The sequence below is a fragment of the Aplidium turbinatum genome, chromosome 4 (assembly GCF_918807975.1).
Source record: "Aplidium turbinatum chromosome 4, kaAplTurb1.1, whole genome shotgun sequence".
Lineage (NCBI taxonomy): Eukaryota > Metazoa > Chordata > Ascidiacea > Aplousobranchia > Polyclinidae > Aplidium > Aplidium turbinatum.
This window is the reverse complement of record NC_137475.1, coordinates 23188731-23215502: the sequence shown is the minus strand read 5'-3', so window position 1 is coordinate 23215502 and position 26772 is coordinate 23188731. Positions and strand designations below refer to the sequence as shown.

The 26772-nt window shown below is 39.3% G+C and overlaps 2 protein-coding genes across 2 annotated transcripts in view; one reads left to right on the top strand and one right to left on the bottom strand.

Annotated features, from left to right (window-relative positions):
* Window positions 1-23961, bottom strand: part of LOC145769541 (uncharacterized) — an 87314-nt gene extending 63353 nt beyond the window's left edge. The window contains exons 1-2 of the mRNA XM_082581192.1: window positions 23768-23961; window positions 2959-3099 (exon numbers count right to left, since the gene is read on the bottom strand). Coding sequence (XP_082437318.1) covers window positions 2959-3099; window positions 23768-23915 — 289 coding nt within the window. The 5' untranslated portion in view covers window positions 23916-23961. The remainder of the gene's footprint in view (window positions 1-2958; window positions 3100-23767) is intronic.
* On the top strand, window positions 17745-18236 carry LOC145768287 (zinc finger BED domain-containing protein 5-like). The gene has a single exon (XM_082579764.1). It carries the CDS (start codon window positions 17745-17747, stop codon window positions 18234-18236), a length of 492 nt encoding a protein of 163 aa, XP_082435890.1.
* Window positions 23962-26772: the final 2811 nt, after the last annotated feature.

Below are 26772 nucleotides of genomic sequence, written 5' to 3'. Positions count from 1 at the left end.
TGTCAAAACCACTGACAAGATTTTGTTTTGCTCTCTTTGATACAATAAAGTTATTCAAACGTGAAACAAAGCAACAGACAACAAGTTTTAGATTGATTTATTGTCTGCAAACGTGGAAACAGTTGAAAAACTGGTTTGCTACAATGGAGTCTTAAGCAAGAACAATGCGGATTGATTAGTGTTAGTGAACCAAACCGTTATCGTACTTAATGGCTATCCCACTGTTGGATGCAGTGGTGTTGAAATGCCTGATCTGACAAGACAGATCAAATACTATAGCCTAAGTTACTTACATCACGATATATTGATCTTAGAAGAAATAATGAACAATATTATATAACTAATAAAAAAGTTATTGACGCTAAAACGATAAACCACACATTTGGTTAGCCTTTTCATTCTGTTGCTACAATGTAAAATTGAACTGTTAGGCTAACTGGGTTCTTAAAACAAATCGTAAGGCTTCTGTGAATGTTTCTCATTTTCAACGTATCCTAGTCAGCAAAAGCTCCCTTTTCTACACGACTTCAACGTTTAGCGACGTTAAAATGATAGGTCACACATTTGGTTAGCCTTTTCATTCTGCTACTACAATGTAAAAATGAACTGTTAAGCTAACTGGGTTCTTGGAACAAATTTTTGTTGGTCGGGATAACTAGGCTACGGTACCCAATAATTTCCTTTCAATCCAAGCTGAAGGCCACACATTTTTTGATCCAAACTGATCATTTTAACTATTCAAAAGTACTAACTTATAGACATAAACATGATTTTTTTTTGTACATATCTTAAATTTTTCTGAAGGTGTTGCGACCGTGCCAAATTTCTTTCAACTCAATAACTTACTTCGGTCACAAACACGTTTTAACGTTTTGTCGCTTCTACCTTTTTCTACACTTTTGCTATGTTGACGTGTACTGTTTCTGATATCATGATCAGAAATAAACACAACTGAACTGACATGACGAATTCAAGCAGGTTTTAATGTTCGCGTTTTGTCGCTTCTACTTTTGCTATGTTGGCGTGTATTGTTTTTGATATGATGGTCAGAAATAAAAACAACTGAACTGAAATGATGAATTTTAATTTAATAGTTCAAACACTTTATTTTTAGCGACGTTAAAACGATGTAAAAACGACAATTATAATTAGGCTACGGTACCGATAATTACCTTTCTAAAATTTCAAAAACTCGCCGAATAGGGCACTCGCCGAAAAAGGCTCTCGCCGAATAGGGAACTCGCCCAATCGGACTAGCCGAATCGGACTCGTTGAATAGTAGCAGACTCCAAAAATAACGACATTCTTGTCAGAACCAAGTGGTGATGACTGCGGTAGTTTATTGCGTAGCCCGTAGCCTACTAACGCTGTCATGACGTACTGATACTGATGGAACCAGCCCATTATTAAAAACAACCAAATTACATGGGTTTTTTTAAACGTCTCGTGACGTAGAAACGATGCAAAATTATAAACTTTTGCCTCCTGGGTAGTCTTATCAAACCTGGCAAAAACAACAACCAAACAACAAGCGCCCTTACCCCTTAGGCAGGTTGAACCTTTTTTGTATTAGTGCACGAAAGACTTGGTTTATATTTAATATGCTTTTATTCTAAATTATGATAACCATTTTAGAGAGTTTGCAAAAACCCTTGATGCTTGTTTCTTCCCTTATGCCCCTCCTTAATCATGGCATCGATCTCTTCACGTTTTAAATTTTTTTTATTGTTATTTTTCTCACAAGATACAATATGCCTGAAAAACAAGCAACCCAAAAAAATAATCGGGCGACCTAACTTTGAGTCACGACTCACAACCCATGCGTTGGGAACAACTGTCTTAGTGCATAACTTAGATCAGGGCATCCAAAACTTTTTTGCTCGTGACCCCTTTTAATCTCCTAAAATGTTTCGTGGCCCCGTACAATTAAAATGATGAACAGTGTGAAATATCCATATGTGATATTTATGGAAAAGCTTAGATCAAACGAAAACCAAAAACAATTCACCGGCACTCAGTTCAGTTGTTTTTATTTATTTCTGACTATCACAACGAAGCCTATGGATACATTGGGTAGCCTACTGGAAACAAAACTAATACCGTATTTTACGGACCATAAGGCGCACCGGACTATAAGGCGCACTGTCAATAAAGTGCTTTGATTAGTTTTTTGTTCATACATAAGGCGCACCGGACCATAAGGCGCACCAGACCATATATAATAGTAGTATCGGTACTGGTTTTGAGTGTAGGCAATAAAGCACTACCGCACTTGATCCATACATTAGGCGCACTGGACCATAAGGTGCACGATCAATTTATGAGGAAAAAAAGGATTTAAAGTGCGCCTTATGGTCCGTAAAATACGGTAAGCAAACACATTTATTCAGTGTGATGGGTGTGACTGCCTTCTGCTAAAAAGCAAGTCCACCCGTGACTCAATGTTAGTTAAAGCTGGTCTGAAAACGGTTTCAATGTTGCTTAGGCTAGAACAGTAGGCGAAGTGAAAACATTTCAGATAAATCATTTTGAAATTTTTTCGGCAGTCCAGCCGCCTATTGAGTGCACGACTCTTAATTAAGTTAATAACTGTCACAGCATCTCGCACAGAAGTGCTAATATGCAGTACCTTGTGCAAATTGGTATACTTTCTGCAATCCCTCTTGGGGGGTCGCAAATCCCGTGGGTCGCAGTCAGACTACCAGTTTGGGTCGCGACTCCCAGCCCTGCCTTAGATGACAATCAATTTCTAAAAAAATGAGGTGTTCTACTTAAACCAATTTGGAACTAGGCACGCTTCAAAATTCGAAAGTAGACAAATGAGATCCACCCTAGCCTGGTGGCATAAGTAGGCCACAAGCTATAAAAGTTAATATATTTATTAATGTATTTAATTATATTTTACCATAGTAAAAACAGAAACTTGCTAGGTGATAAAACAATTGCAAGTATATATACCTGCTTGGGACCAGGATACATTGATTCCTAAATATTTTTTTCCGCTTTTTATCTTGGTATTGATAAACCAACTTGAATTAAAAAGATGCGGTAGAGGAGCAGTGCTGTCGTTAACAGAAGGTCGAGGAAAGTTTTCCAATTCTAAAACATTAAAACATTGGTTTTGAAAGCGTTTTATTAGACCACACGACATTCAGTCACAAACGACCTGTCGCAGAGTCATCTTATCACAGGGTACGTCTTACGGAATGGCACGATTTGAAAATATCTTTATTCAAAGACAGCCTTTTTCAGAGATTTGGGACAAATCGTCCACCCCGATAGCTCAGTTGGTTAGCGCGTGACTTCTGTAATGAAGAAGCTTCAAGATCTAGCGGCGCTGGTTCGACTCTCGGGGTGTGCGCTTGAGCAACGCATGTTAAGGACTGCTCTCCATTCAGCGGCATCTAATGGATGGAATAATTCCCCGGCAACAAGACTTCAACAATCGGAAACTTCACTCTGTCAATCTCGGTGACAGGCCTGCGTCAGTGATTCAAAGCCTCTAGTCTACAAGTATGCGAAACTGCCAAGATTAAGCTCTTCAAGAAGCTTTCCCAGTCAGAGAATAAAGATTCAGTCAATCAATAAATCAAATGACAAAAAAAATGCCAGCAAAAAAAACAGCTGTCAAAAAGCATTTTATCATTTTTGCTGTCAATAAAAATATAATTATCTGTATTTGCCCAATTGATTGCCTAACCCATAAATTAATTGTTGCTAGATATATCAACAAGATATCAGTTAAACCTATCTTAGTACGAGCTGTTTTCGTGAGCGGAAAGTATGTCACGTTCTATCTTAGCCCCGTGCTAATTAATCGCTAATAATGGAGTTATGAAAATCACAGACCCAAACTATTTTACAAGATAATAGCCATGTGTAAAACGTCAACAAGTCCGTCGGTTTTTATTCTAATTTTCCGAAAATAGCTTCAAAATTGACCGTTAGAAAGCATATTTTTGAATTATAACATAGAGTAGGCCTAATGCTAAACTAAACAAACGATTAATTTTGCCCATAAACATAAAGCATTTTTGGGCGTTTTTACATTTCAAAGTAATTGTAAGCAGTGTCTGTCTACAGAGCTGCTACTTCTACCTTTTCAGGGGCAATGCCGCTCGACAGTCGACACGTGCCGTCACTATTCGACAAACGCCTGCCTTACGAAAAAAAAACGAAGAGAGGACATCAAGTAAGGTCGAGGAACAATCGGGGGAGAGCATCACGTGATGCAATCATAGGAGTGCCGACTTACATAAATTTCTTAGCGACAGGTATTTTAAGGCAAGGCCTAAAAGCGACGCTTCACGGGCGAAATTTCTAAGCCTCCGCGCCGCCATTATGAACACTGCGAGGAAAATGCTTTGATTGAAGTTCAAACGCCTGGCATCAAACATTTCGCCACACACGTTTTGTGCTATTCGACACAACGGGTTTAATTTATATATGAAATAACCTAGGTTATTTTTAGTTGTCAACGTCTTTGCCAGTTTGTATTTCGCCGTATGAGTCAATTAATAAAATTAACTCTGTGAGATACTTGTTACGCAAGCCTTTATACATCTAGAAAATAGCCGAGTTTCCGACTAGATGCTCATTGCTCAGAATTAGAAATACAGATGAGAAAGGCCGCTATATACATGAGTTCGCTTCCAGAAGAACAGTAGGAAGTCACTGGGCGACGGTGAAACAGTACTAATTTTGGATTTGAGCATTCTCTTGCAGATATTTCTTGTGGAGGTTTGAGAAAACATCACACAAAAAATTTCAGCGATTTTTGACAACAGGAACCTACCCACTTTTTGAGTTGAAATTTCATAATATTTCAAAAAATCCCTAAAATTTCAAATTTTTTTTCGCATTATTTAAAGTTGATATAATATTGTAATATTTCTTTTATACCTAAAACTATTAGTTTACTTATGTGTTTTTCCCAATATGGGGCCAATAGATGCAAATTAAAGTAGGGAAATGAATCACAAAAAGTGTAAAAATCTTGGATTTTTTCTAAAAATTTACCAAAGTCAAAAGTTACAGTATTTAGTTTTGTATAGGCCAATAATTCCCGCATTCAATAGTTTCCGCGTCGAATAGTCGTTTACCCTTTCGTGATTGTCTGACAATTTGATAGAGGCGGTCTTCTTCTTTTGTTTGAGACTAGATCAAATTTTAGGGCATGTGGTGGAGAGCCAGGTGAGTGTAGCTTCGTCCAGCGTTGCTATACCATGCGTTCCATTTGGTGCCTTGTTGATGGGACATTCGAGAACGACATGGTCAGCAGTTTGTTCCTCCGCACCGCATTTGCAGGCCGATGAGGGAGCCAGACCTCACTTGTGCATGTTGGAATGGAAGCGACCGACTCCGGTTTGGATTCTGTTGAGCTTGACCCAAGTCGGCCGAAGCAGGTCCATACCAGGGGGGCGCGCCACCGGGTGGGGTATAAAACCATGTAGTTTGGTGTCAGTGGCGCACCACGCTGCTTTCCAAGTATCTTCCATGAAGTGTGCTGCGCTGATGGCATGATCGCTGAATGGATGTAGTAATTCAACAGCAGCTGGCACAAAGGGGTGTATTGACTTTAGTTGCCAGGGGGATTCCTGAGGTGAGATGTTGAGTTTTGCATGAAGCAAGTGGTTAGGATCCCCCGCCCGGCGAGCCAGGTGTATGATGGCTCCCTTTCGGCGGAGCTCAGCAGGTTGGATGCCTGCAAGGATTGGTAAGTAGGCTACTCTGTTGGAGTTGGGCGCAGGCATTCAGTCTTCAGTCACAGTTCGCAATGCGTCGTTGATTGGGCTGTCGATGAAGCGGGTGTGGGTACTGCGGCACCAGGCAGGGGCGCAGTATTCAGCAGTGGAGTGAACCAGAGCCAGGGTTGCAGTGCGCAAGGTGTCAGCACCTGCACCCCAAGTTGTGCCTGCCAAACGTCTCAGCAGGGCGACACGAGATGTCAGCTTTTTGCGCAGTGACTGTAAATGGTATGTGAGTGACCTGTCAAGTGTAACCCCAATGTATGTTGGTTCTGGGCAGGGCGGCAGAATTTTGCCGTTAACGGTCACTTTCAGGTCACGTTTTGCCTACCTGTTGTTGAGATGGAAGGCTGCCGTCACAGCTTTACTTTCGCTGAGTTTCAGTTTCTATTGATTAAGGTATCCAGACATGGTCGTCATGTCTTGGCTCAACGTCGCTTGTAATGATTGCCAGTCTTTCGCAGAGTACAAGATGGCCAAGTCATCAGCATATGTATATTTGTCAGATGTTGTTGATGGTAGGTCGTGCGTATAGACGTTGAAAAGAAGGGGAGCCAAGACTGATCCCTGTGGGACACCGTTTTTGAGTCGCCACAGTCTACTTGGTTTTCCGCTTCCGGTGGTAAGGGTAAAACTCCTGTTGTGGATGAGTTCCATGATCATTTTGACCATGTGCTTGTCAGGGAGTAGGCGGAGTAGCTTGTAGACTAGGCCACGGTGCCAAACAGTGTCATAGGCTGCTGTTAGGTCGATAAAAACAGCCTCCGCTTTCTTTTTTGCCGAGAAATTCTCCTCAATATCCTGAGTTAGTAGTGTGACTTGGTCTACAGTTGACCTCCCGTGTCGGAAACCAGCTTGTTCTTTGGGAAGCAGTGGGTCGATTATTGGTTCGACACGGGCGTAGATCAGTCTCTCAAGAATCTTGAAAGGTATGCAGAGCTAGGAGATGGGGCGATAGCTCTTTGCATCGTCTAGTGGTTTGTTTGGCTTAGAGATTGCGACGACCAGAGATCTTCTCCATACTTTAGGAATCTTGAGGCGGCGCAGGCAGGACGACAGGAAATCGCATAACCTGGACCAGGGGCCTTACCAGGTTTTAGGTGCTTGAGGGCAGCATTGAATTCGCTCCATGAGAAGGAGCTAGAAATGCTCTCCTGGTTGGGTGTGTTGATCTTCCAAAGCTTTGTCACTTCTTTGGTAACAAACCGATCGGAGGTACGGTCACACGGCTTATATCTCCCATTTTTTATTACCTGCGATGCGATCTTATTAGCAGGAATGGGACATTGTCGGGGTGATTGTCTTGATCGTCCCGTAAGGTTAGGCTATTGAGTGTGCTCCACGCTGTACGGCTTGAGTGCGAGAGATTGGATGGTCTCAGTCCAGCGTTCTTTTCTTTTTGCATCGAGTCTTTCCAGAAGAGCCTTGGCGGCTGAGGGTGTTGTTTGACCATCTGAAGAGCTAACAAAAGATTGGTAGAGGCGCTCGCACTCTGCATTCCAGCACGGAGTGTAGTTACTTCTACGACCGCAGCACACTCTGAAAATGTGATAATGGCAATGCTTGCGGATGACTCCAGAGAAGTTCGAGAAAATGCAGTCATGGCTATATTGAAAATTCGCAATGAGGCAAATATTGGTGATAGATCCGTTCGGAAGTTTGTTGTTCCAACGATAAATTATGAGGCCAACCATTATTCCGACATCACCGTATATTTATGTTATGAACCTATCTTCACAACCACAATTACATCTGATGACATCATCTCATGTCGTGAAAGCAAAATAGAATTGAAAAGCTATCCAAATCACTCGCAATCAGTAGAAAGAATTGTGAAATTGGTGACTGATGCATCGTACAAAGTGTGTGGGTTTGATAGAAGACATGGATTCATCCGTGCTGGTATAGCTTCCAGGAATCTGATTCCTGTTGCAGACACAAAGGCGCACTACAGCCAAGCACATTTGTAGATACTGTTAACACTAAAATCAAGTGCTAGTATATTTGTGTTACAATTGAATTAGTGACTGTTGAATCCAGTTGATTTTGCATGTCTATCATTTTATATTCCCAAAACTGATTTTAAAATGCAATGGTAGGCAATTCGATTTTTGGAAAAAGTTGCATGTTTTTGCAAAAAAATTAAAGCAATCGAATCTCAAAACCTAAAAAAAACTTGTATTAGAAGCTAGTCCAAGTCAGTATTAGTGCAATGCAAAATAGTATATTGAAGATCTAGCCAAAAAAAGTGTCTTTAAAGTTTTATTTTCATAAGCATGTTTCGCATATTTTTCGAAAAAGGCAGAATTTTCAACCCAAAAAGTGGGTAGGTTCCCAAGGTCAAAATTTCCTCAAATTCGGTTTCTGATCGTTTTATGTTGTTCCACAAGAAATATCAACGAGACAAAGCAAAATTTTTGGTTCACCCCACCCTACTGGGCGTGGACAGGGCACAAGGTAATAGGCTAGTTGTAAAAACAGCAAAGCTCGTCCCAACTACAGATAGGATAGTCTTCAGTTAGTTGGTATCCTAATATGACCAAAAAACGAAAGAATCATCTGCCATCACGAATGGCAAAAGCTTCGGTCAGTCTAACCGAGAAGCGGTTAAGGTTCAGCAAACAGAGAGTGATGTGCGGGATCTGTTGAAGGAACTATCAAGAGAAGCATTGCCAATTCCCTTCGGAACTTATCATTCAGGTAAACTTCCGGCTAACAGCGTTTCATAGCTTTATGGCGGTGGTCGATTACCCTTGTGTCAAGAATACGGTGCGATACTGATGAGCCCAGCCTAATGCGCGAAACACGTGTCTATCGCTGTCAATTCTTGCTACAAATCGGCTGCCGAGAAACTTTACGTTTATTGGATAGTCTGAATGGCTAGCGTGGAAGCTACAATGTTATGGTTAGCGAATCACAACTGCTCAGTGCTCAGCCTTGTGCTGATGGCCAGGAAGAACGCTCTTTCTTCACACAGCGTTTCCTAGCCTTACGTCGCAAAGCATTCTCAATTTTGAACATATTTAATTTAATTGTGGTAAGCAAAGCATGCTTGATAAAATGCGCCTACTACGTTTTCACATTTCAACAATGAAATTTTATAGATAAGCCAGTTCAAGTGCATAAGGAACAACGCATCGATACATTGTTTTCTCGACGAGACAGTGATAACGTTTCTGAGTTTGCCCAAGCACAACCAACAAGCAGATCAAGTTCAGTTGGTGAGCTTCCATCTGTAAATATAAGGTCAGGCGCTGGCGATAGCATGGCTTCACTAGATGTTTAAGCTCATCGGGAAGTTGAAACGACCTCTCATGTTGAATTACCACCAACAATCGAAAGATGTGGGTCTGAAGTTGCAATATTGTACGAAGAGGCTTGTTTGCCATCTCGGCACACCTTAAACGCTGTAACATTATGCCATTGATTTGTATTATCGTAGTATTGTTCCGTTTTCTTTTATCTGCAGTTCTTTTTTCGCTTTATCTTGGCTGTGTTTCTTGTGTAACTTGCATATTTCGCTCCTAACTGTGTTTGCATGTGGGATGCGGATTGCGGGTGTGCATAACCATTTGGGTCTGCTACTATTCGGTGAGTCCGATTCGGTGAGTTCCCAACCTCTAACCCTAACCCCTAATCCCTAACCCCTAATCCCTAACCCTAAAACGGCAATGATAATTAGGCTACGGTACCCGATAATTTAAAAAAATATATTGAAAAAATCACCGAATAGGGATTGGACTCACCGAATCAGACTCACCAAATCGGACTCACCGAATCGGACTCACCGAATCGGACTCACCGAAACGGGCCATTCCGTAACCATTTGCATAGTAAGCAAGACTAAAGAGATGCCAAAGGAAAAATTCTCGCAGTAGGTTACGTTAGCGGTATAGCCTCAGAAGGTATTTTTTTCTTTTGCGATCCTCAGTTCCGCTTTTACAACAGTTCTCTTTCTGGAGCAAAACAAATAATATATATATTATGCATGTCCGGTAGGTACACAACTTAGCACTTGATACTCCTTTGCAATCACTCAACCAGCATGCGTTTTAAAATTTAAGTGACTCTGATACTACACAACTTGTGCAGTAATCCGTGGCCAAACGCTTATCTGACTCTTGTGACATCATATTACTATTCGACAAACAAACGCAGAATTTTTGGTCGTATTGACAAAGAAGAAAAAATTGCAGCCCTGTCTGTCTATAATGTAGAAGTGTCAATTGCTATTGTAGGCAGTTTTATAAAAATGTCTCTGGTCAGTCAGTCACTGATTTCAGTCCACCTGAGATGAAATGCTTAGTGTGAAGGGCAAGAAGGTAAAAAAATGACCCGTGTAGGTTTAGAAAATTCGCAAACAATAAAAACTAAAAGTCAAGAAATTTCACATTTTTGGCATATTTCCTTCTGTGAAATATTGCACTACTAGAGTGTGTCTATCGCTGTCAATTCTTGCTACAAATCGGCTGCCGAGAAACATAAACTATTTCGTTTGCATGAGTATGGACCCACAAAACTACAAGTTTAGCCAATGTAAATGATCCCTACATCATTATGTGGTAGCCCACTGCTGAAGGAAGGGCTTCCCCGTTTCTTGCCAATACAATCGATCATGCGTTTTGGTGTAGCAGTTTGTTGTTCCACATTCTTTGTCAATTTTATCTCTTCATCTCATTTTTGGGTTTCCTTGATTGTGTTTGTTTTCCGAGGGTGTCCAAGTTGGTAATTTGTTAGTCCATCTGTTGTCCTGATGTCTTACTGTATGACCTGCTCATGACCAATTGACCACTTTGGTTTTTTGATAGTTATCACAATATCCTGTAATTTTATTCGATTTCGAATCCATTCAGCAGTTTTTTTGTCTCGTCATGTTAAACCCATCAGAATTTGTTTATGTGCTTTTTGCGTTGATCTTAGTTTAACAAAGATGTCCGAGATGGATTACCGAGATGTCGTGTAGGCTATAGTACACTGTCAGTCATTGTTGTTTTTACTGTAATTCTTTCCTCAATGTTTGTACTTGCACCATCATACTCCTTTACTTTCCCTAAATACTATTCAAAACGCCTGATGAGTAAAGAAAAATTGAAATACTTTTCGTTTTATGTTTCTTAAGCGATTTTGATCAAGTACCGCCATTTTTATCACATGATGTCTCATTGGACACCTAAGGCTATTGTTGCAGATGATTTAAAACTTGTTGACAAAGGTTTTTTAATCCAAAACATTGTACCTGATGGAGTATCTGTTAACCTCTTCCGTTCGGCTGTCGGATATAGCCGACAGTTTTGTCCATGCCAATTCGACGGACGATGGCTGTAGCTGACAGATTTTTCTTGGTTCGACAATGGGAGTCGCCTTTTGCCGACCATTGCTAGCAGTTGAAAGGGGAATCACCTAATGGTTCTGTTATCTTCAGGCAATGATATAATAAATCAATGTTACAGCGGAATTTTGTTTGTGAGAAAGTTGCCTGTGATGTAAGCTTTCTGAGCTACTGTTTCAGCATGAGCGAATTGAAGGCATTCCAGTGGTTGCTTAGCTGTAAGAGGTGGCAACGCGAATTTTCTTTTGTTGTTAACTGAAGTATTAATCTTTTTGTAACGCTTGCATTTGCAATGTATATATTTTATGCGTTTTTGTTTCTTGTCTTTCAGTGATATATATAAGCTTTACATAGTATGTCATCGATTTGAAAAATGGCTGCGAGAAGATTGTTTACTGTTGATGCTGAAGTTGGTCTTCAACAAATTCTTGGCTCTGCATCGTACGGTGAGTCCGGTTCCGAAGATGAAGATGGTGCTGAATTGGAAAATTTGGTTGACACATTTTTCCTGAACTCAAGCAACAGTGAAAGTGATGAGGATCAAACTTCTTCCAGGTCACCAAATCAGAGTGTGGCACAAAACTTGACTTGGAATTGGTGGCATTCTAGTGAACCTAGATGAAAGTACCTGGCCCAGTGGCCCTGGACATTTTTTCGAAACGCTTGGAAACATTGAAAGGGATACCAATTTGTATGCCACACAGCATCCTGAAGCCACTAATTCCCGACGACATGACACGTAAGAACTGAAAGTTTTTTTGCTACATCCATCATGATGGGAGTGGTGAGTCTGCCAGAATTGCAGATGTATTGGAGCACGAATGGCATGCACGATATGCCATTAATGAAGAAAACCATGCCGATTGCCGAGGGATAGGTTCATCAAAATCATGCGGAAACTCCATTTTCACAACAATGATCTGGATGGTGGAAATGAATCGTTTATTTAAGATAAGACCTCTCCTTGATGCATTTCTCCACAATTTTCAGGAAGTCTATTGTCCACAGAAGCACATCTCTGTGGATGAATCTATGCTGAAATTTCACAGTAGACTAAAGTTCAAGCAATACAGTCCTTCGAAGAGGGCGCGGTTTGGACTAAAGCTGTACCGACTCTGTGAATCAAGTGGGAGTATGTGTGGATGCACCTGGAATTTCAAACTATACAGTAGGGTTATGACTAGAAAACAAATTCAAAATTTTGTGTGTCCTGTAGTCCACAAATTATGAACTTTTATATATGTCCTGAAACTGATGGAGAAACAGGAGAAAAATAGAAAAACAAAAAAGGATTCATTTAAAGATGAAACAGTAAACCTGTGTGACATTACCAAGATAGAAGGAGAGTGGCTGTGCCAAGAAGACAAAAAACTATATAACCTACAAATTGAATCTAAAGGAAAAATTGGCTGTACAACCAACAAAACTGCTCCAAAATCGTCAATCCACCCTTCAAAGTGAGTGCGAACATCAAGTGCTTCACATACCGGTATACTTCCCATACCAATGTGGCTTCACATCATGTCACACCAAATGAAGAAGATGACAAGACATCAAGTGATGTCGAGAGTTCTACAAGTGATGCAGAGAGTATGTACTATGGCAGAATACAGTGACAGTATTAATTAGCCAGGGTCATTCCATATTAAATCATCACAAATTTTTGGGATTTGTAAACAAAAATTTTAAAATATCTAAAATTCCTAGGATATGAAGCTATTTAACTGAAAGGGTTATTGTGAAAATTTGAGCAACTTTGACCCGGCGGTTTAAAAGTTATGCATGTTACAATTTTTCACCACTGGGTGGCCAAAATACAAGGAGCGCCCTAAAATTTGACAAAAACTTTGACCTAAAAGTTAAATATCTTTCTAAATATTTGCCACAGGGGGCTGAAATTTGGTATACTACCATTTTGAAACCCAAGGAGTTCAAAACTGGTGGTTAAAAAATGGCGTATTGAGTGGCGTAGTGGTCAGTAGAGTGGTGCCTCACTCTACCGGACCGCGTTCAATAACACTGGTCAACAGCCAATTTGCTTCTGAAACGAATAGAGTCAATCTTGGCTAATTTGGGGTTGCTGATCACGAATATCAACTTGAAATTCGTTGATTAGCTCTAGTTTTTGAGATATGGCACCATGCCAAAATGTGCTTTACTTGTTGACGCGGAAAGCAGTGTGTGTTTATCTGTTGTAGCTTCCATCGATCAGATAGAGTTGGGCACTTAATATATTAGTTGGAAGGTAGATGACGTGTCTATTCATATTATTTTTATTTGACATATGTTTGAGTTGGGTTGTTTGCTTGCTTCTTTTGTAAAAACTTCATGTGTTTAGCCTTAACTGCTCTTTCTGCAAATGCCTCGAAAATGCATCAATAAAGCAGACAATTTCTCCTACATTTGTGGTGAAATAACTTTTTCTTCACAAAAACGAAGTATAACGGCCCTTACGGCTGTGCTCAGGAAAGCATGCCACTTGTATTTTGGATGTAAAGTTGGTGATCAGGACAAGAATTGGGCCCCTCACATATGCTGTAACTCAAATCTTCGGCAATGGCTAAACGGAAACTGACAACATAAAGCAACTTCTAAGATGCATAAAGCATGACCAACATCATTGGGAGCTGTGTGGTGACTTATAGGTAGTAGCTCTTGTTATGGGTCTGCAGCTAGGTTATACTAAGTACTGCTGTTTTCTTTGTGAATGGGATAATCGAGCGAAACGTTCCCACTACAACTACATCAAGAAAGACTGGCCTCTCCGTCAATTATGACTCCAGGGGAGAAAAACGTTCTACAACCATCACTTGTTGAATCAAATAAGATTTTGTTGCCACCGTTGCACATAAAACTGGGTTTAGTGAAGAGCTTCGTCAAGGCAATGGACAAAGCAAGAGCTGGTTCATGTACCTTGGCAAAAAATTCCCCCAATGAGCAAAGCGAAAATAAAGGAAGGTGTGTTTATAGGTCCCCAGATAAGGCAACTTCTCGAAGACGGTGAATTTGGTCAACTGTTATTTGGCAAAGAGAAAATTGCATGGGAAGCGTTTAAGTTGCTGGCTGAAGAGCTGACAACTACACAAACAGCTGATAACTACACGGAATTGGTGTCCAATCTCATTAAAACATACAGATGCATGGGGTACAATATGTCACTGAGGATACATCTTTTGGACTCGCACCTGGATTTTTTCCACCAAATTGTGGAAAAGTTAGCGATGAGCATGGTGATTGGTGAGCGATTTCACTAATGCATATCTACAATGGAAAAGAGATACCAGGGAAAACAAAATCAATCAATGCTTGCTGACTTTTGCTGGATGATAGCTATCTAGGGATGCTTCATTAACCGTATACAAGCGACAGGGCAAAAGGAGAAGAACAGATAAAATAGATTAGAAGTTTATATTTGAAAAGTGACAATTATTTGTTGCAAATGCTATGCTAAAATATAAACGCATGCGATTATTACACCGTTTGTAGATTGTTACTGTTGTGTTCAATAAAGTGCACCAAGGGTCCAAGGCTTGCCATATGTAGATCCACATACAAAAATGAAACAAGTTTTTATCTTTTAAACTAGAGCTAATCAGCAATTTTAACCAACATTTTTGGATTCAGCGTCCAAAAATACATACGAATCAATTGTTTTCTTACGGGAAGCAAACAACTTTTGAAAAATTGTTGAACAGTGTAATCGGTGCGTCACGAGAAGCCTCACTTAACTCTTACAGGAATGATTACAAGAGTGACAGAGGAATAATTACAAGTGAATTATACGGTGGAAAACAGATCACATGAGGTGTAAACTACAGGCATGTTTTAACAATTAAACTTTTGACAATTAAGTACTGTAACAATTTGTTGAACATATCTCACAAACCTGGCATGATAGGATAAATCTGAGGTCAGATTCGGATTCAGCACCCAAAACTTACTCTAAATCAGTCATCAAAGTTCATGGAGCAAAAAACGTTCTTTTTTTGTAGACCAGTGTAATATATGGATTATGCCTGCATTGTGCTTGGGCAATTGGGCATGTTGATGAAGACTTGCAGTTATTGTCAGTCGGGGAATTATGTCATTCAAGGTGGCTAACACTTGCGTGTAGGCTACTTTGTAAATACACTCATGTAATCAACCCTTCCAAAAGTTTCATGATCTGAGAACTGCATAGTGCATCAAGATTTGCTTCCCATCTTGGTTTGAAATAAAACACCACAATTCATTATCTGTTGGGTCAAAAAACTTCTTCAACATGTTGCAAAGAAATCTTCACAAACCAAGAAGTAAAAGAGATTTCCAAGAAGGTTTTGAAACGCAATGCATTATTAGCTCACTCTGAAAATATCATAGTTGGTATGCTAGGTGATGAAGATTGCCAAGTTAGAAGAGCAGCAGTCCAACAAATCTATTCCTTAGGTTCACAAGCACAGGAAAAGCAAAGTAAGAATCATGGATGTTGGCTCCTCACAAAAAGCTGAAGATGAAAATCAAAAGCTGAAAAAGGAAATTTCACCAGCGGTGCCACCTGCAATATGCAGATTTCTTGTGCCACAGCTTAACACTAAAGCAAAACCATACCACCAACTTGTGAAGCTTGGCACAGTTCGTAAGTCTGAGCCACCTATCATGAGATCCCTAACAGATCAACAGCTTGACAATGTCATTGACGAACCTCTGCAGCTGGATTGTCCTTGCCACAACCAAGCAGTGGAGCGTCACGTCAATCTCGTGACTGAAGCAAGCTTATATGCTGTAGGATGGATGGGTTGATTCGTCAGAAGGTGCGATCACGTCAACTTATGAAAAAATTCAACAGCAAGAATCAATTCCAACTAGGGTTAACCCACTAGATTGACATGTTCAACCTTTTGTGCTGATTGCTGAAGTCTCAATGTAGTACCGGTAGTCTAGCACATGCAGCAGTAGCCTATAAAGCAGGGGTTCCCAACCGGTAGTACGCGTACCACTAGTGGTACGCGGGAGCTTTTCAGGTGGTACGCGAGCAGCTCTTCGTTGCATGTGATATGTAGTAGTATTGTCAAATAAAGTAGGCCTATTGCAACAATTATTTAATTTTGAGTTTCTAAAATATGCGAACAACACTTTTATTTCTTTCCGTACTAAATTCTCTGCACTCAGTAAGCTACTGTTGTCGATCTTGCTCCCTGCTGTCATTGTTATTAATGCAATGCTGCTGTGCAAACTTAACGGTGTCTGTGACGAAACTATTATGGGTGCAATGTGAATGGTGTCTGTGACGAAACTATTACGTGTGCAATGTGGTCTGTGCAATTGCAGAATTGCGTTTATTCTGATGTTGGTTTTCCGACGTGTAGTGGCTGAATCCTGAACAGCATTACAGTTTTGTCTAAATATTTGAAAATGTCGAAGCGAAAGTATAGCGCAGAACCGCAGATTATATTAAGTATGGCTTCATTGCTATTCAACACCGTGAAGATAGCTTACCTCAGTGCGTGATTTGTATGAAAACCCTTTCAAATGCAGCTTTGAAACCAAGTTTGCTTAAGCGGCATCTTGAGTCCAATCATGCAGATAAGATGAATCAAGATAAGAGTTATTTTGAGCGACTTGGGGAAAACGTGAAGCGACATCGCATGGATCACACAGGCCAGTTTTACCAAAATAATCCCGGAATTGTGAAGGCATCCTATGAAGTATCTCTTCTGATGGCCCAAAACAAAAAAGCTCATGTCATTGCCGAGTCACTTGTTTTGCCAGCAGCAAAGATATTAGTCAGAAATTTGATTGGAGAAGATTCAGTGGCAAAGTTGGATAGTGTATTGCTTTCTAACAATACTGTGAAACGACGCATCGAGGAAATGTCAGTTGATATCACTGACCAAGTGATTGCAGGAGTAAGAGATTCAAAGTTTGGATTTGCCTTACAACTTGATGAATCCACAGATGTCACAAACTGCTGCCAACTGCTTGTCTACGTCCGCTTTACACAGAACGATACTGTAAAAACGGAATTATTGTTGAATCATGAGGTGTCCACTACATCAAAAAGAAAAGATATTTTCAACTCTTTGGATCATTTTTTCAAGAAAAATGAACTGGATTGTGGAAATCTTGTCGGATGTACGACAGATGGGGCTCCCTCTATGCTCGGTAGAAAGTCTGGATTTCAAGCCCATGTCAAAGCTGTGTCACCTCGCGTCATAAGAGTTCACTGTTTCATACACAGGTTTGCTCTTTGCACAAAGGTTCTTCCTGCAAAGTTGTTAATGTGTTTGAACAGGGTAGTCAAAATCGTAAATTTTGTTAAAACATCAGCTTTAAATACTCGATTGTTTAAGGTTCTTTGTGAAGATCTTGGCTCAGACCACACTTGTCTCCTCTATCACACAGAAGTGCGCTGGCTCTCTCGAGGAAATACAACTAAGCATCTTTTTGAAATGAGGAATGAATTACTTTTATTTTTCCAACAGAAAGACCATGAATTTCAAAACGATCTGGAGGACGTGGAATTCATTGCAAGATTGGCTTATTTGTCAGATATATTTGAAGCTTTCAATCATTTAAATCTGTCATTTCAAGGGCAAAACTGCACTGTCGTAGACTTTGTTTCAAAACTGGGAGCTTTTATCCGAAAGGTGGAATTATGTAGAAAAAATGTGGAAAACAAGCGCTATGGTATGTTTAAATTTCTGTCAGCCCTTGAAATGGAAATCAGTGATGACTTTTCCAGAGAAATTACCCAGCACCTCTCGCTGCTAACTGCTGAATTGCAGCATTACTTTCCAGATACTACAAACTGCCCATACATCACAGATCCTTTCTCAGTGGACCCAGCCGACCTACCTGTCGGTACAGGGGAACAAGAGGAACTAATAGACATGCTGGAGGATCAGACAGCAAAAAAACAACTCAAAGAATGTTCTGCACTAAACTTTTGGCTTAGTATGGCTTCTTCATACCCAACGCTAGCTTCCCACGCTGTTCCACAACTACTGATTTTTCTTTCTACTTGGGAATGCGAGCAGGGATTTTCTTTTCTTATGAACATCAAATCAAAAAATCGAAACCGAATATGTGCCCCTGAACATGACTTCCGATGTGCTATTAGCAAAGTTATGCCACGCATCGGTCAACTGGTGAAAGATAAACAAAAACAAAAATCTCATTAAATTTAGTTGTATTGTGTTTGTGTTTGGTTGTGTCTTTTTCTTTGTTATTCTGATGCGTTCTGTGCTGTGTGGTGTAATGGACTCTGTGAAGTTTTGTTGCTACTTTTGCTACTTTCGCTGACTTTACATCCAGATTCATCATCTTGCAAATAATTTAACATTGGATGAAATTAGTTGTTTTGAAAATAGTGATACGTGTTGACAATCCATGGTGGCTAAGTGGTACGAGAACATAAAAAGGTTGGGAACCCCTGCTATAGAGTATATCAATCTGTGTGATGGTATTTTCTTGACAATGATTTCATGGCAGATCACAGTCTACCCATCACAAATTACGTCTACCCATTACAGTATATAACTATATATATTATAGATATATGCTGTATAGCTGGTAATACAATATAGTGCTCATGTCATGTACACACACAGTAGCAAGTAACAACTCCACTGCACAACCTGGGGGTTACTAACTGGACTGTTTAAAGCGTATGTGCATAAAACATGACATAAAATTGACCGAATTTTTTCAAGTCATTTCGGACAAATGACCGAAAAGTCTCAGCGAAAAAAAAAACCAGCTGCCATGAGTGTGTAGGGCCTATCATTTAGATTTGTATCACTGAATCATTAGCAGGCCTTTAAGTTCCAGGCAACCACAGCCGCCTAGAAGTCGTTAAATGGCATCCAAAATTACTCCGCCGTTGGACCGTGTTTGGTCGCCAGATACCATGGGCCAACATTTCTCAACTTTGTTGGTATTTGAAGCTTTTTTTCCACTCGGGTTTATATTTAAAACTTTTTTCCACTAGGCCTAGCGTTCGGTCGTGAAACCTTTATTACTTTACGAAGACTAGTTCTACACCTACTTGGAAGCAGTGTATTTAAATACAACTGCAAATATGTTTTATTGTTTCAAGGCCTTGTTTGCAATTGCATTTCTCTTACCTGAGTGAAAAACGTGTAATAAATTATGCAAAAAGTGTGCAAAAACATGATTATTGGATAATTATTTATACAAAGTAACTTCAGCGGGTTTAACATGATGTCTTACATACACAAATATAACATAATTAAAAATAAACTCTAATGTTTTCGACACGTACGACTGTCGTACGTGTGTCCTCATCAGGAATTGCATATCTGCAATATATTATATCATACATAAAATGAAAATTGTAAGGTAAATTTGACTTTGCACTATAACTGTAACTGTATAATATACTAACGACACTCCAGACCGAAAAGCACAAACTGAACGAGTGACACAGGAATGATTATAAGTAAATTAGACGGTGGAAAACAGATCACATGAGGTGTAAACTACAGGCATTTGACAAACAATTAGAACACACACAAGAGGAACGATGAGCCACACGAGAATAACTGACGATTGAGAGACGGATTATTACGTTTGATTCTTAAGGCTTCCATGATCTTAGTCTGAAATTCAGATCTGCCTCTAGAGATGATTTTAAATTGGTCGATCGAGACATTTTATTCTGAGACGTTATTTTATTTGTATACCCTTTTTAGGAAAAGATTCAACAAGCTTTGCAAAAAACCTAGCTAAACTTATAAAAAAGAAATCTTCATGTGACATTCATCCTGTGTATAAAACATTTAAAGTGCATCAATATTTTCAACTGAAGTCGCCTACCCCCTTTGCTTTCGAATGTTCTATATAAATTTAGTTGTTTGCGTGACGCAAACCAGACTGAAGAGCTTGTTTCCAAAACCGCTTAGGCGCCACTTATACCAAAATTGAGTTTAGAGTGTCATTAGGTAGAGTATTACCATAGGTACCTACTATAAATTCCTTTTTTTCCAAAACCTTCTCTTTCTGCTTCAAATTCGACACTAAAAATTGCATTTTCTTCCAAAACCGCTTAAGCGCCATCACACTTTGTTTCCAAAACCACTTGTATCCACAATTAACCAATCATATTAAGCCATTGTATCACGTGACATATCGCTGATTGTTAAACCGTTTTCGTCATTGTTTCGTGATAAGCAGCAGTGTTACCATTTGGCAAATTTCACTACCAAATTCGAGATTTGGCAGAATTTTACGTCACGTTTGGCAGTAAAATTTTGCGGTCCACGACATTAAGGCGCGAACAAAACGGCGCGAGACAAAAAGGCGCAGAAAAAAGGGCGCAGAGACAAAAGGGCGCAGAGACAAAATGGCGCAGAGGCAAAACGGCAGACAAAACGGCGCCAAAGTCAATGTAACAATTTTTTTTTCTTTTGAAAATACTTAACTCAAGCGCGAAGGTTGATCAATAATAGTTTTGATTCAAACGCGTTGCTCACTTCAAGTTCATTTGGGAAGCACGAAATCAAATAACATTATTGTAAAGAGAAACTGCTGTGCAATAATATCTAATTTGTGATAATTAAATGAGTTCAATAACACTCAATGACATTCTTAATTCAAATGCGTTGCTCCTTATATTTGAAGTCAAGTTCAGTCGGGAAGTAAAGACCACATTTGGTCGGGGAGCAATTTGAAACAGCGTACATTTGTTTGCAATAAGTTCAAAGATTATGTCGCATCATTTTCAAGACAAAATACGGCGCGATTAATATTCCTGCATCACACTTTGCGTTCTGTCTCTCACACTAACAACCGTGACGGCTTATCAACTGCCAAGAAACTATTTATTCTGTAATTATCCAGCTGACAAAAGTGCGACCAGTGCTTAGACGTGAAAATTGTTTGTTTTGAAAGGTACGAAGATCAGAAACAAATGTTTGCTTGAGATGTAGGCAGATTTGGCTACAAGCCGCAAAAATATATTCTTACACAGCTAACAATTCCATTGATTTTGCATTGATGTTGATTCAAAGTCTGGCAACGTTGAATCAAAGTTATAGTGGCGGATATTGTTACCTGGATAATTGCTTTGTAGTACAGAATTAGCGCACGTGACAGTTCAGAGAGATGGGTGTCAAAGATAGGATGCAAATCAATACCACAGTTGGACGGCATCTATGGCAAACCAGACGGGTTTTATTTTTACTTTTCGAGCTGGGTACAAATTGCAACGGTTTGCCGATGATTAGCGAAATCAGGAATTGTTTATTTACTACGTTTCTGCAGTAATTGTGAATGGGCGTAATTGTTGAGAAGGTGTCTGTGCTGACTAGGCAGCAACGCACATTACAACTGATACTTCATACAACTGTTTACAATTCTGGTTTAACTTTAAAGAGTTTACTAGTTCTGTGTCACATTAACACTATGATGTATGTTCCAGCCAGCAAAACTGGTCCTTTTTACATTGATTTATCGTCAGCAGACATTGAAACAATGTAAAAAAGACCATCTTTGCTGACTGGGAGAGCGTGTGCGATCAAAGCATTTTTCTACAAACTGCGGCAATCGGACTTGTTTTCATCTCACCGACCTCTGTGATGTCACAACGGGAACTTTGACTGTTGAAGTTTTTGATTCAAGCGTGCTATTTTTAGCTCCTTACCAGCTGTGTAGTTTTGAGAATGGAATGTGGCCTACGAAAATAGTGGTAAGGTAGAAAAACACAGTTCACACTCATTGCTTGTTTTGAAATCGCCAAGGTTTTTTTTTTCAAGTCTTTTGCGCTGTCTAGTAAAATAATTAATTTGCAATGTTCCTCAACTGAACGAAACTGCACAAATGAAATTACGCACTGCATTTCACAACAGTAGGCTACTTTTTTTCAGCAATTTAAAAAAAATTCTCCAAAGTTTTCTGGTTTAAACTTTTGGACATGCTTTCCAACACTTTCCTCCCAAGCCGAAACAATTTGTCCGTGTCCATTCCTTGGAGGCCAGTCGCCGACGGATGACATCAAAAGCATTTAAACTTCTTTAAGGAGCAACGCATTTGAATTAAGAATGTCATTGAGTGTTATTGAACTCATTTAATTATCACAAATTAGATATTATTGCACAGCAGTTTCTCTTTACAATAATGTTATTTCGTGCTTCCCAAATGAACTTGAAGTGAGCAACGCGTTTGAATCAAAACTATTATTGATCAACCTTCGCGCTTGAGTTAAGTATTTTTAAAAGAAAAAAAAATTGTTACATTGACTTTGGCGCCGTTTTGTCTGCGCCGCTTTGCCTCTGCGCCATTTTGTCTCTGCGCCCTTTTTTTTGCACCTTTTTGTCTCGCGCCGTTTTGTTCGCGCCTTAATGTCCTGCTTCGAAAATTTTGAGTTGGCAGAATTTTGGCAAACATTTTTGGTGAGTTGACAGTCAGTCTCTGGTCAGTTTGGCAAAATTTGAAATGTGTTTGGTAGTTTGAAGCATCTACTATCTGGCAACACTGATAAGCACTGTTATATGCTTGCAGCCTATTGTTGCAGCTACCAACGGTGCTTAGACTGCTTAGTAGTCTACTTGAGTTTTATAACTGTGTTTTTTTGCTTTGTTTAAAGTGGATTTGGATTGTGGTGATGAATTAGTGGTGGTCAGCTTGGAAAAATGGTTTCAAAAATTGGTTTCTGTCATTCTGGCAATTTTTATTCTCCAGTTTATTTCCAAAACCGCTCATATCCACATTTCTAATTTTATAAAAAGGCGATTCTAAGCCTTCTAATATTCCTTAGATCTGGACAAACGTCATGGCTCAATACATCGTTAGAAATCAAAAGCGCATTACATTTACCAAGCGAAACTGTCATAAACGTTTTTCGTGGTTTTCTCGAAATCACCGAAAGTGGATGTAAGCGGTTTTGGAAACAAGCTCTTCATATGTTGGTATGTCAACCAGACATTTGTTGATATGGTGTGTTGTGTGCCCCCATAAATTTAAAAGATGATTGAAAACAAAATCATTTTTTTTTGTGGGTAAGGCTTGACTAAAAAAGCAAAATCACAAAATTTCAAAGAATTTGGTCAAGGTTTAGGTGCTTCACATCCCAATTGCCCGTATCCCCTTGTTAGCTTGACATTTTGTCAGACTGGAGTTACCTTGTCAAGTTGACAATAGGGTGGGTTGAAAATAAAACTTTTTTTAAATTAAAAGAAAGGGGGTCTAGACCCCTGACAAATTAGCAAAAAACAACAACAAAACTGGTTTCAGGGAATTGCACCACCTATTGGCCGTGCTACCCTCATTTTATGGGAGAATACCCCCAAAATTCTCAAATCGGGTGTAACTTTGGAACTGCTGGTGCTAGGAACATGAGTTTGGTATCAAATGATGCAGAATCATAATGTTTCTATCTGCTCTAAGAAGACTGTTTGCCTTAATTTCACTAGAAAAAAAGTTATGACAAAAAAGTATATATATATATAATACACTATCTAAATTTATTTCAGTCATTTTTGGTCATATATAGTCAATTGACTCTATATTTTTTCGGACATTTTGACCGAATTAACTATATTTTTTTCAGACATTTTGCTAAAAAATCGGTCAATGACCGATAAATGACCGAAAAAAAAAACCCAGCATGGCAGTACCACATCTTAGTGAAGCAGCATTTACACATTATTTTAATTACAACTAGAATCAAAAGACAGCAGATACTGCACCATACCTCTTAAATTACAATCCCGCCATAGTTGCTTTTTGTCAGTTGGCATTGTCCTATGGCATCTTTTCCGACAGTTAATGGTGACGAGTCCAAATGCTGAGTCAACCGCCAAAACACAGAATATAATAAGCCATGCAAGCATATAAAACATGACATACAGCAATCACATTTTGTCGAAATAAGTCAGTGAATATTGCAGCAGAAATAGCTGTAACAAAATTTCATTAGACTCTGAAGTTCTTAACCAGGGTGCACGTTAGGGTGGTACTTCAAAACACCTTTTTGGAATATTGTTAGTGCCAGGTATTCCATTTCATGAAAATACAGTATATCACATGCAAAATAATTTAAAAAAAATATTCATGTTTAGAGGTACCTCAAGTCGGATGCACATGAATTCGTAACCTGAACAATTCGTACCCAGGGTTGCCGGACTTTAATTTTCAAAAAAGGCCAACTCACCAAAAAATGGGCCAACTTTGAGGCCAAATAGTTAGAAAAAAAGGCCAAAAAAAAGCCAAACTCAAAAAAGATAAAATAAGCATTGTAACAGTATTTGTAAAGCAAATAACCCAGTTTGAAAGCTCAGTAATTATCACATATCATCAAAGATTTGCAAACATGCACAAGAAAAGATTCAGTAACATCATCAGCAAAGATTTTTTGGTAAAATCATACAAAAGTTCATAGATCATTTGCAGAACGAAGAAACCTGCATTATAAGCCACTCACACCCAGCAATTTAGGCTGGCCCCTTTTTGGGTGATTTTGGAAATTGATTAGGCCTGGGTATTAAATTTTTGTTTTAACCCAAAAAAATGAGATTCTCAAAATTTTTTTGGATTTGAACCATGTCTAGACCCTGCCCCGGTCCATCTCGCCGGTTGACGAAATTTAAAACAGCCGTAACTTTTACAATATTCATGTTAACCAGGTCATGTAAATACTCATTTTCATTGGCTTTTCATGGAGAACAAGAATGGTTTTTGATACATATGGCATGATTTAGAAATCTTGTTTTTTGTTAATTATTTGAAAAATTACTGTTATTACGCGTATTAGCCTCATTTTGCATAGCAATGTCTGAAGCAACTGCCTTTGTGTTTACTGTATTTATTCTCTTGATTTCAGCATACCGGTAGTATTGTAAGGTTTGTCAAATTTTTAATATGGATGAGAGAAAAAGAAGAAAAATTGCAAAGGATCCGCTTGATATTGGTACGTACCAACCCATGAGTCAGTCAATGCTTCCGCTTAAGCTAGATGTCCTGAGGCATTATCTGTATATGCGAAATATTAAGTACACAAATGATGTAGGACAAACTGTGCTCTACAATGAAGTTTATGACTGCATTTGTAAAATCTACACAGCTGCATCCATTCCAGTAACAAAAAGTAAGACCAGAATAATAACCGAAATGCAAGAACTAGAAAAAATGAGGAAGGAAGAGTTAACAAAAGAAAGAATCCCAAACGAATTCTTGACTTCACAGATCATCTAAGTTTGATTTTCTCTGTTCTTAAAGGTACAACTGATGTACCAATACCAGAGAGAGAATTTTACAATGACCAGTGCACTGACAGGAAAATGATGAATTCCTTCTCTGTTGACAAACAACAAACTGCCAAATATCAGCGTAAACTCAGAAATCAACTCCAGCTGACCAGTCTTCAACCGGAACCATCAACGTTGGAATGCCACGAAGAGAGCAGGTCTTGTCAAGGAAGCGGATTTGATAAGAGCAGTGCAAGTAGCTCCGAACTATGGGAAGAAGAAACTTTTCAGGAACACCAGTCAGCTTCTAGCTCTTCATACTTCACACAATCACTGCAAAATACAGCTGTTGTTGCAGCGCAGATCAATGTTGGTGCAGAGCAAGTAGCCAAAATTTTAACTGCTTATAACCAAGACATTGATTACCAAGCAGTGGTAACGAGAAAGAAAGTTTGTGGTCAGAGGGAAAAAGCATGGAGACAAAAGACAAGTGAAATGAGACAAAATGCTGTATATATATGGTATGTTTGGTATGGTGATAAGCTAGTTTTTAACTTTGTGAATGAGATTTTGAGCTATGGTAACAAAATTAACAGCTATTTAACACTCCATATATCAAACAGGTCTTTATTACGGGCGTCTGGATGCTAAAACGGTTGTGAAAGAGAGCACATTGCCTTCATCATCATCAACACAAAAAGAAGCCCACTACTCTGTTGTTTCACAGCCTGACGAAACTTACCTGGGATTTTGCAGCCCTGAAAATGGGACTGGTATGTAATGCATATGATTTTATATTATCGGTTAAACTAAAGGAGCTGGATAGCCGTATAAAGCATAACTAGTACACATGATACAAAGTGAACTAAAGTAGCCTATGAAAGACTGCTTCTGTTCTTAGATGGATATTTCTAACAATGACACTTTTCTCAACAGGTAAATGTGTAGCTGATAGCATCTTGGACTACTTGGAATCATTGGAGGTTGATGCTGGGGATATTTGTGTGTTAGGCTGTGACGGAACAAGCTACAACACTGGGTGGAAAGGGGTTCAATGGCATGCATTGAACAAAAGCTGGCAAGACCGTGTCAACGAGTAGTATGCATGTTGCATCATTGTGAACTGCCACTACGCAAGCTCTTTGAAAAACTTGATGGTTCAACAACAGGCCCAAGTAGCTTTTCTGGACCAATTGGTCAGCTGGCAGGCTCAACAGATGTATGGCAACAGCCTTGCCAGAAGTTTGATCCTTTCAAGCTTGCAGAATTTCCGTTGCTAAGCAAAGAAGTCGAAAATAGTTTGTCAACAGATGTAAAATATCTTTATCAAATGTGCATGATGGTGAATGATGGAAATATTTCTGGGGCACTGCTGAAGAAAAAAATTGGTCCGGTATCACATGCACCATGGTTAACTTTAGCATCTCGCTTGCTCAGGATGTATGTTTCCATTACACCTGAATCTCCATCCTATCCTGCTGTGAAAAAGCTGGCAACATATATTGTTGGTGTA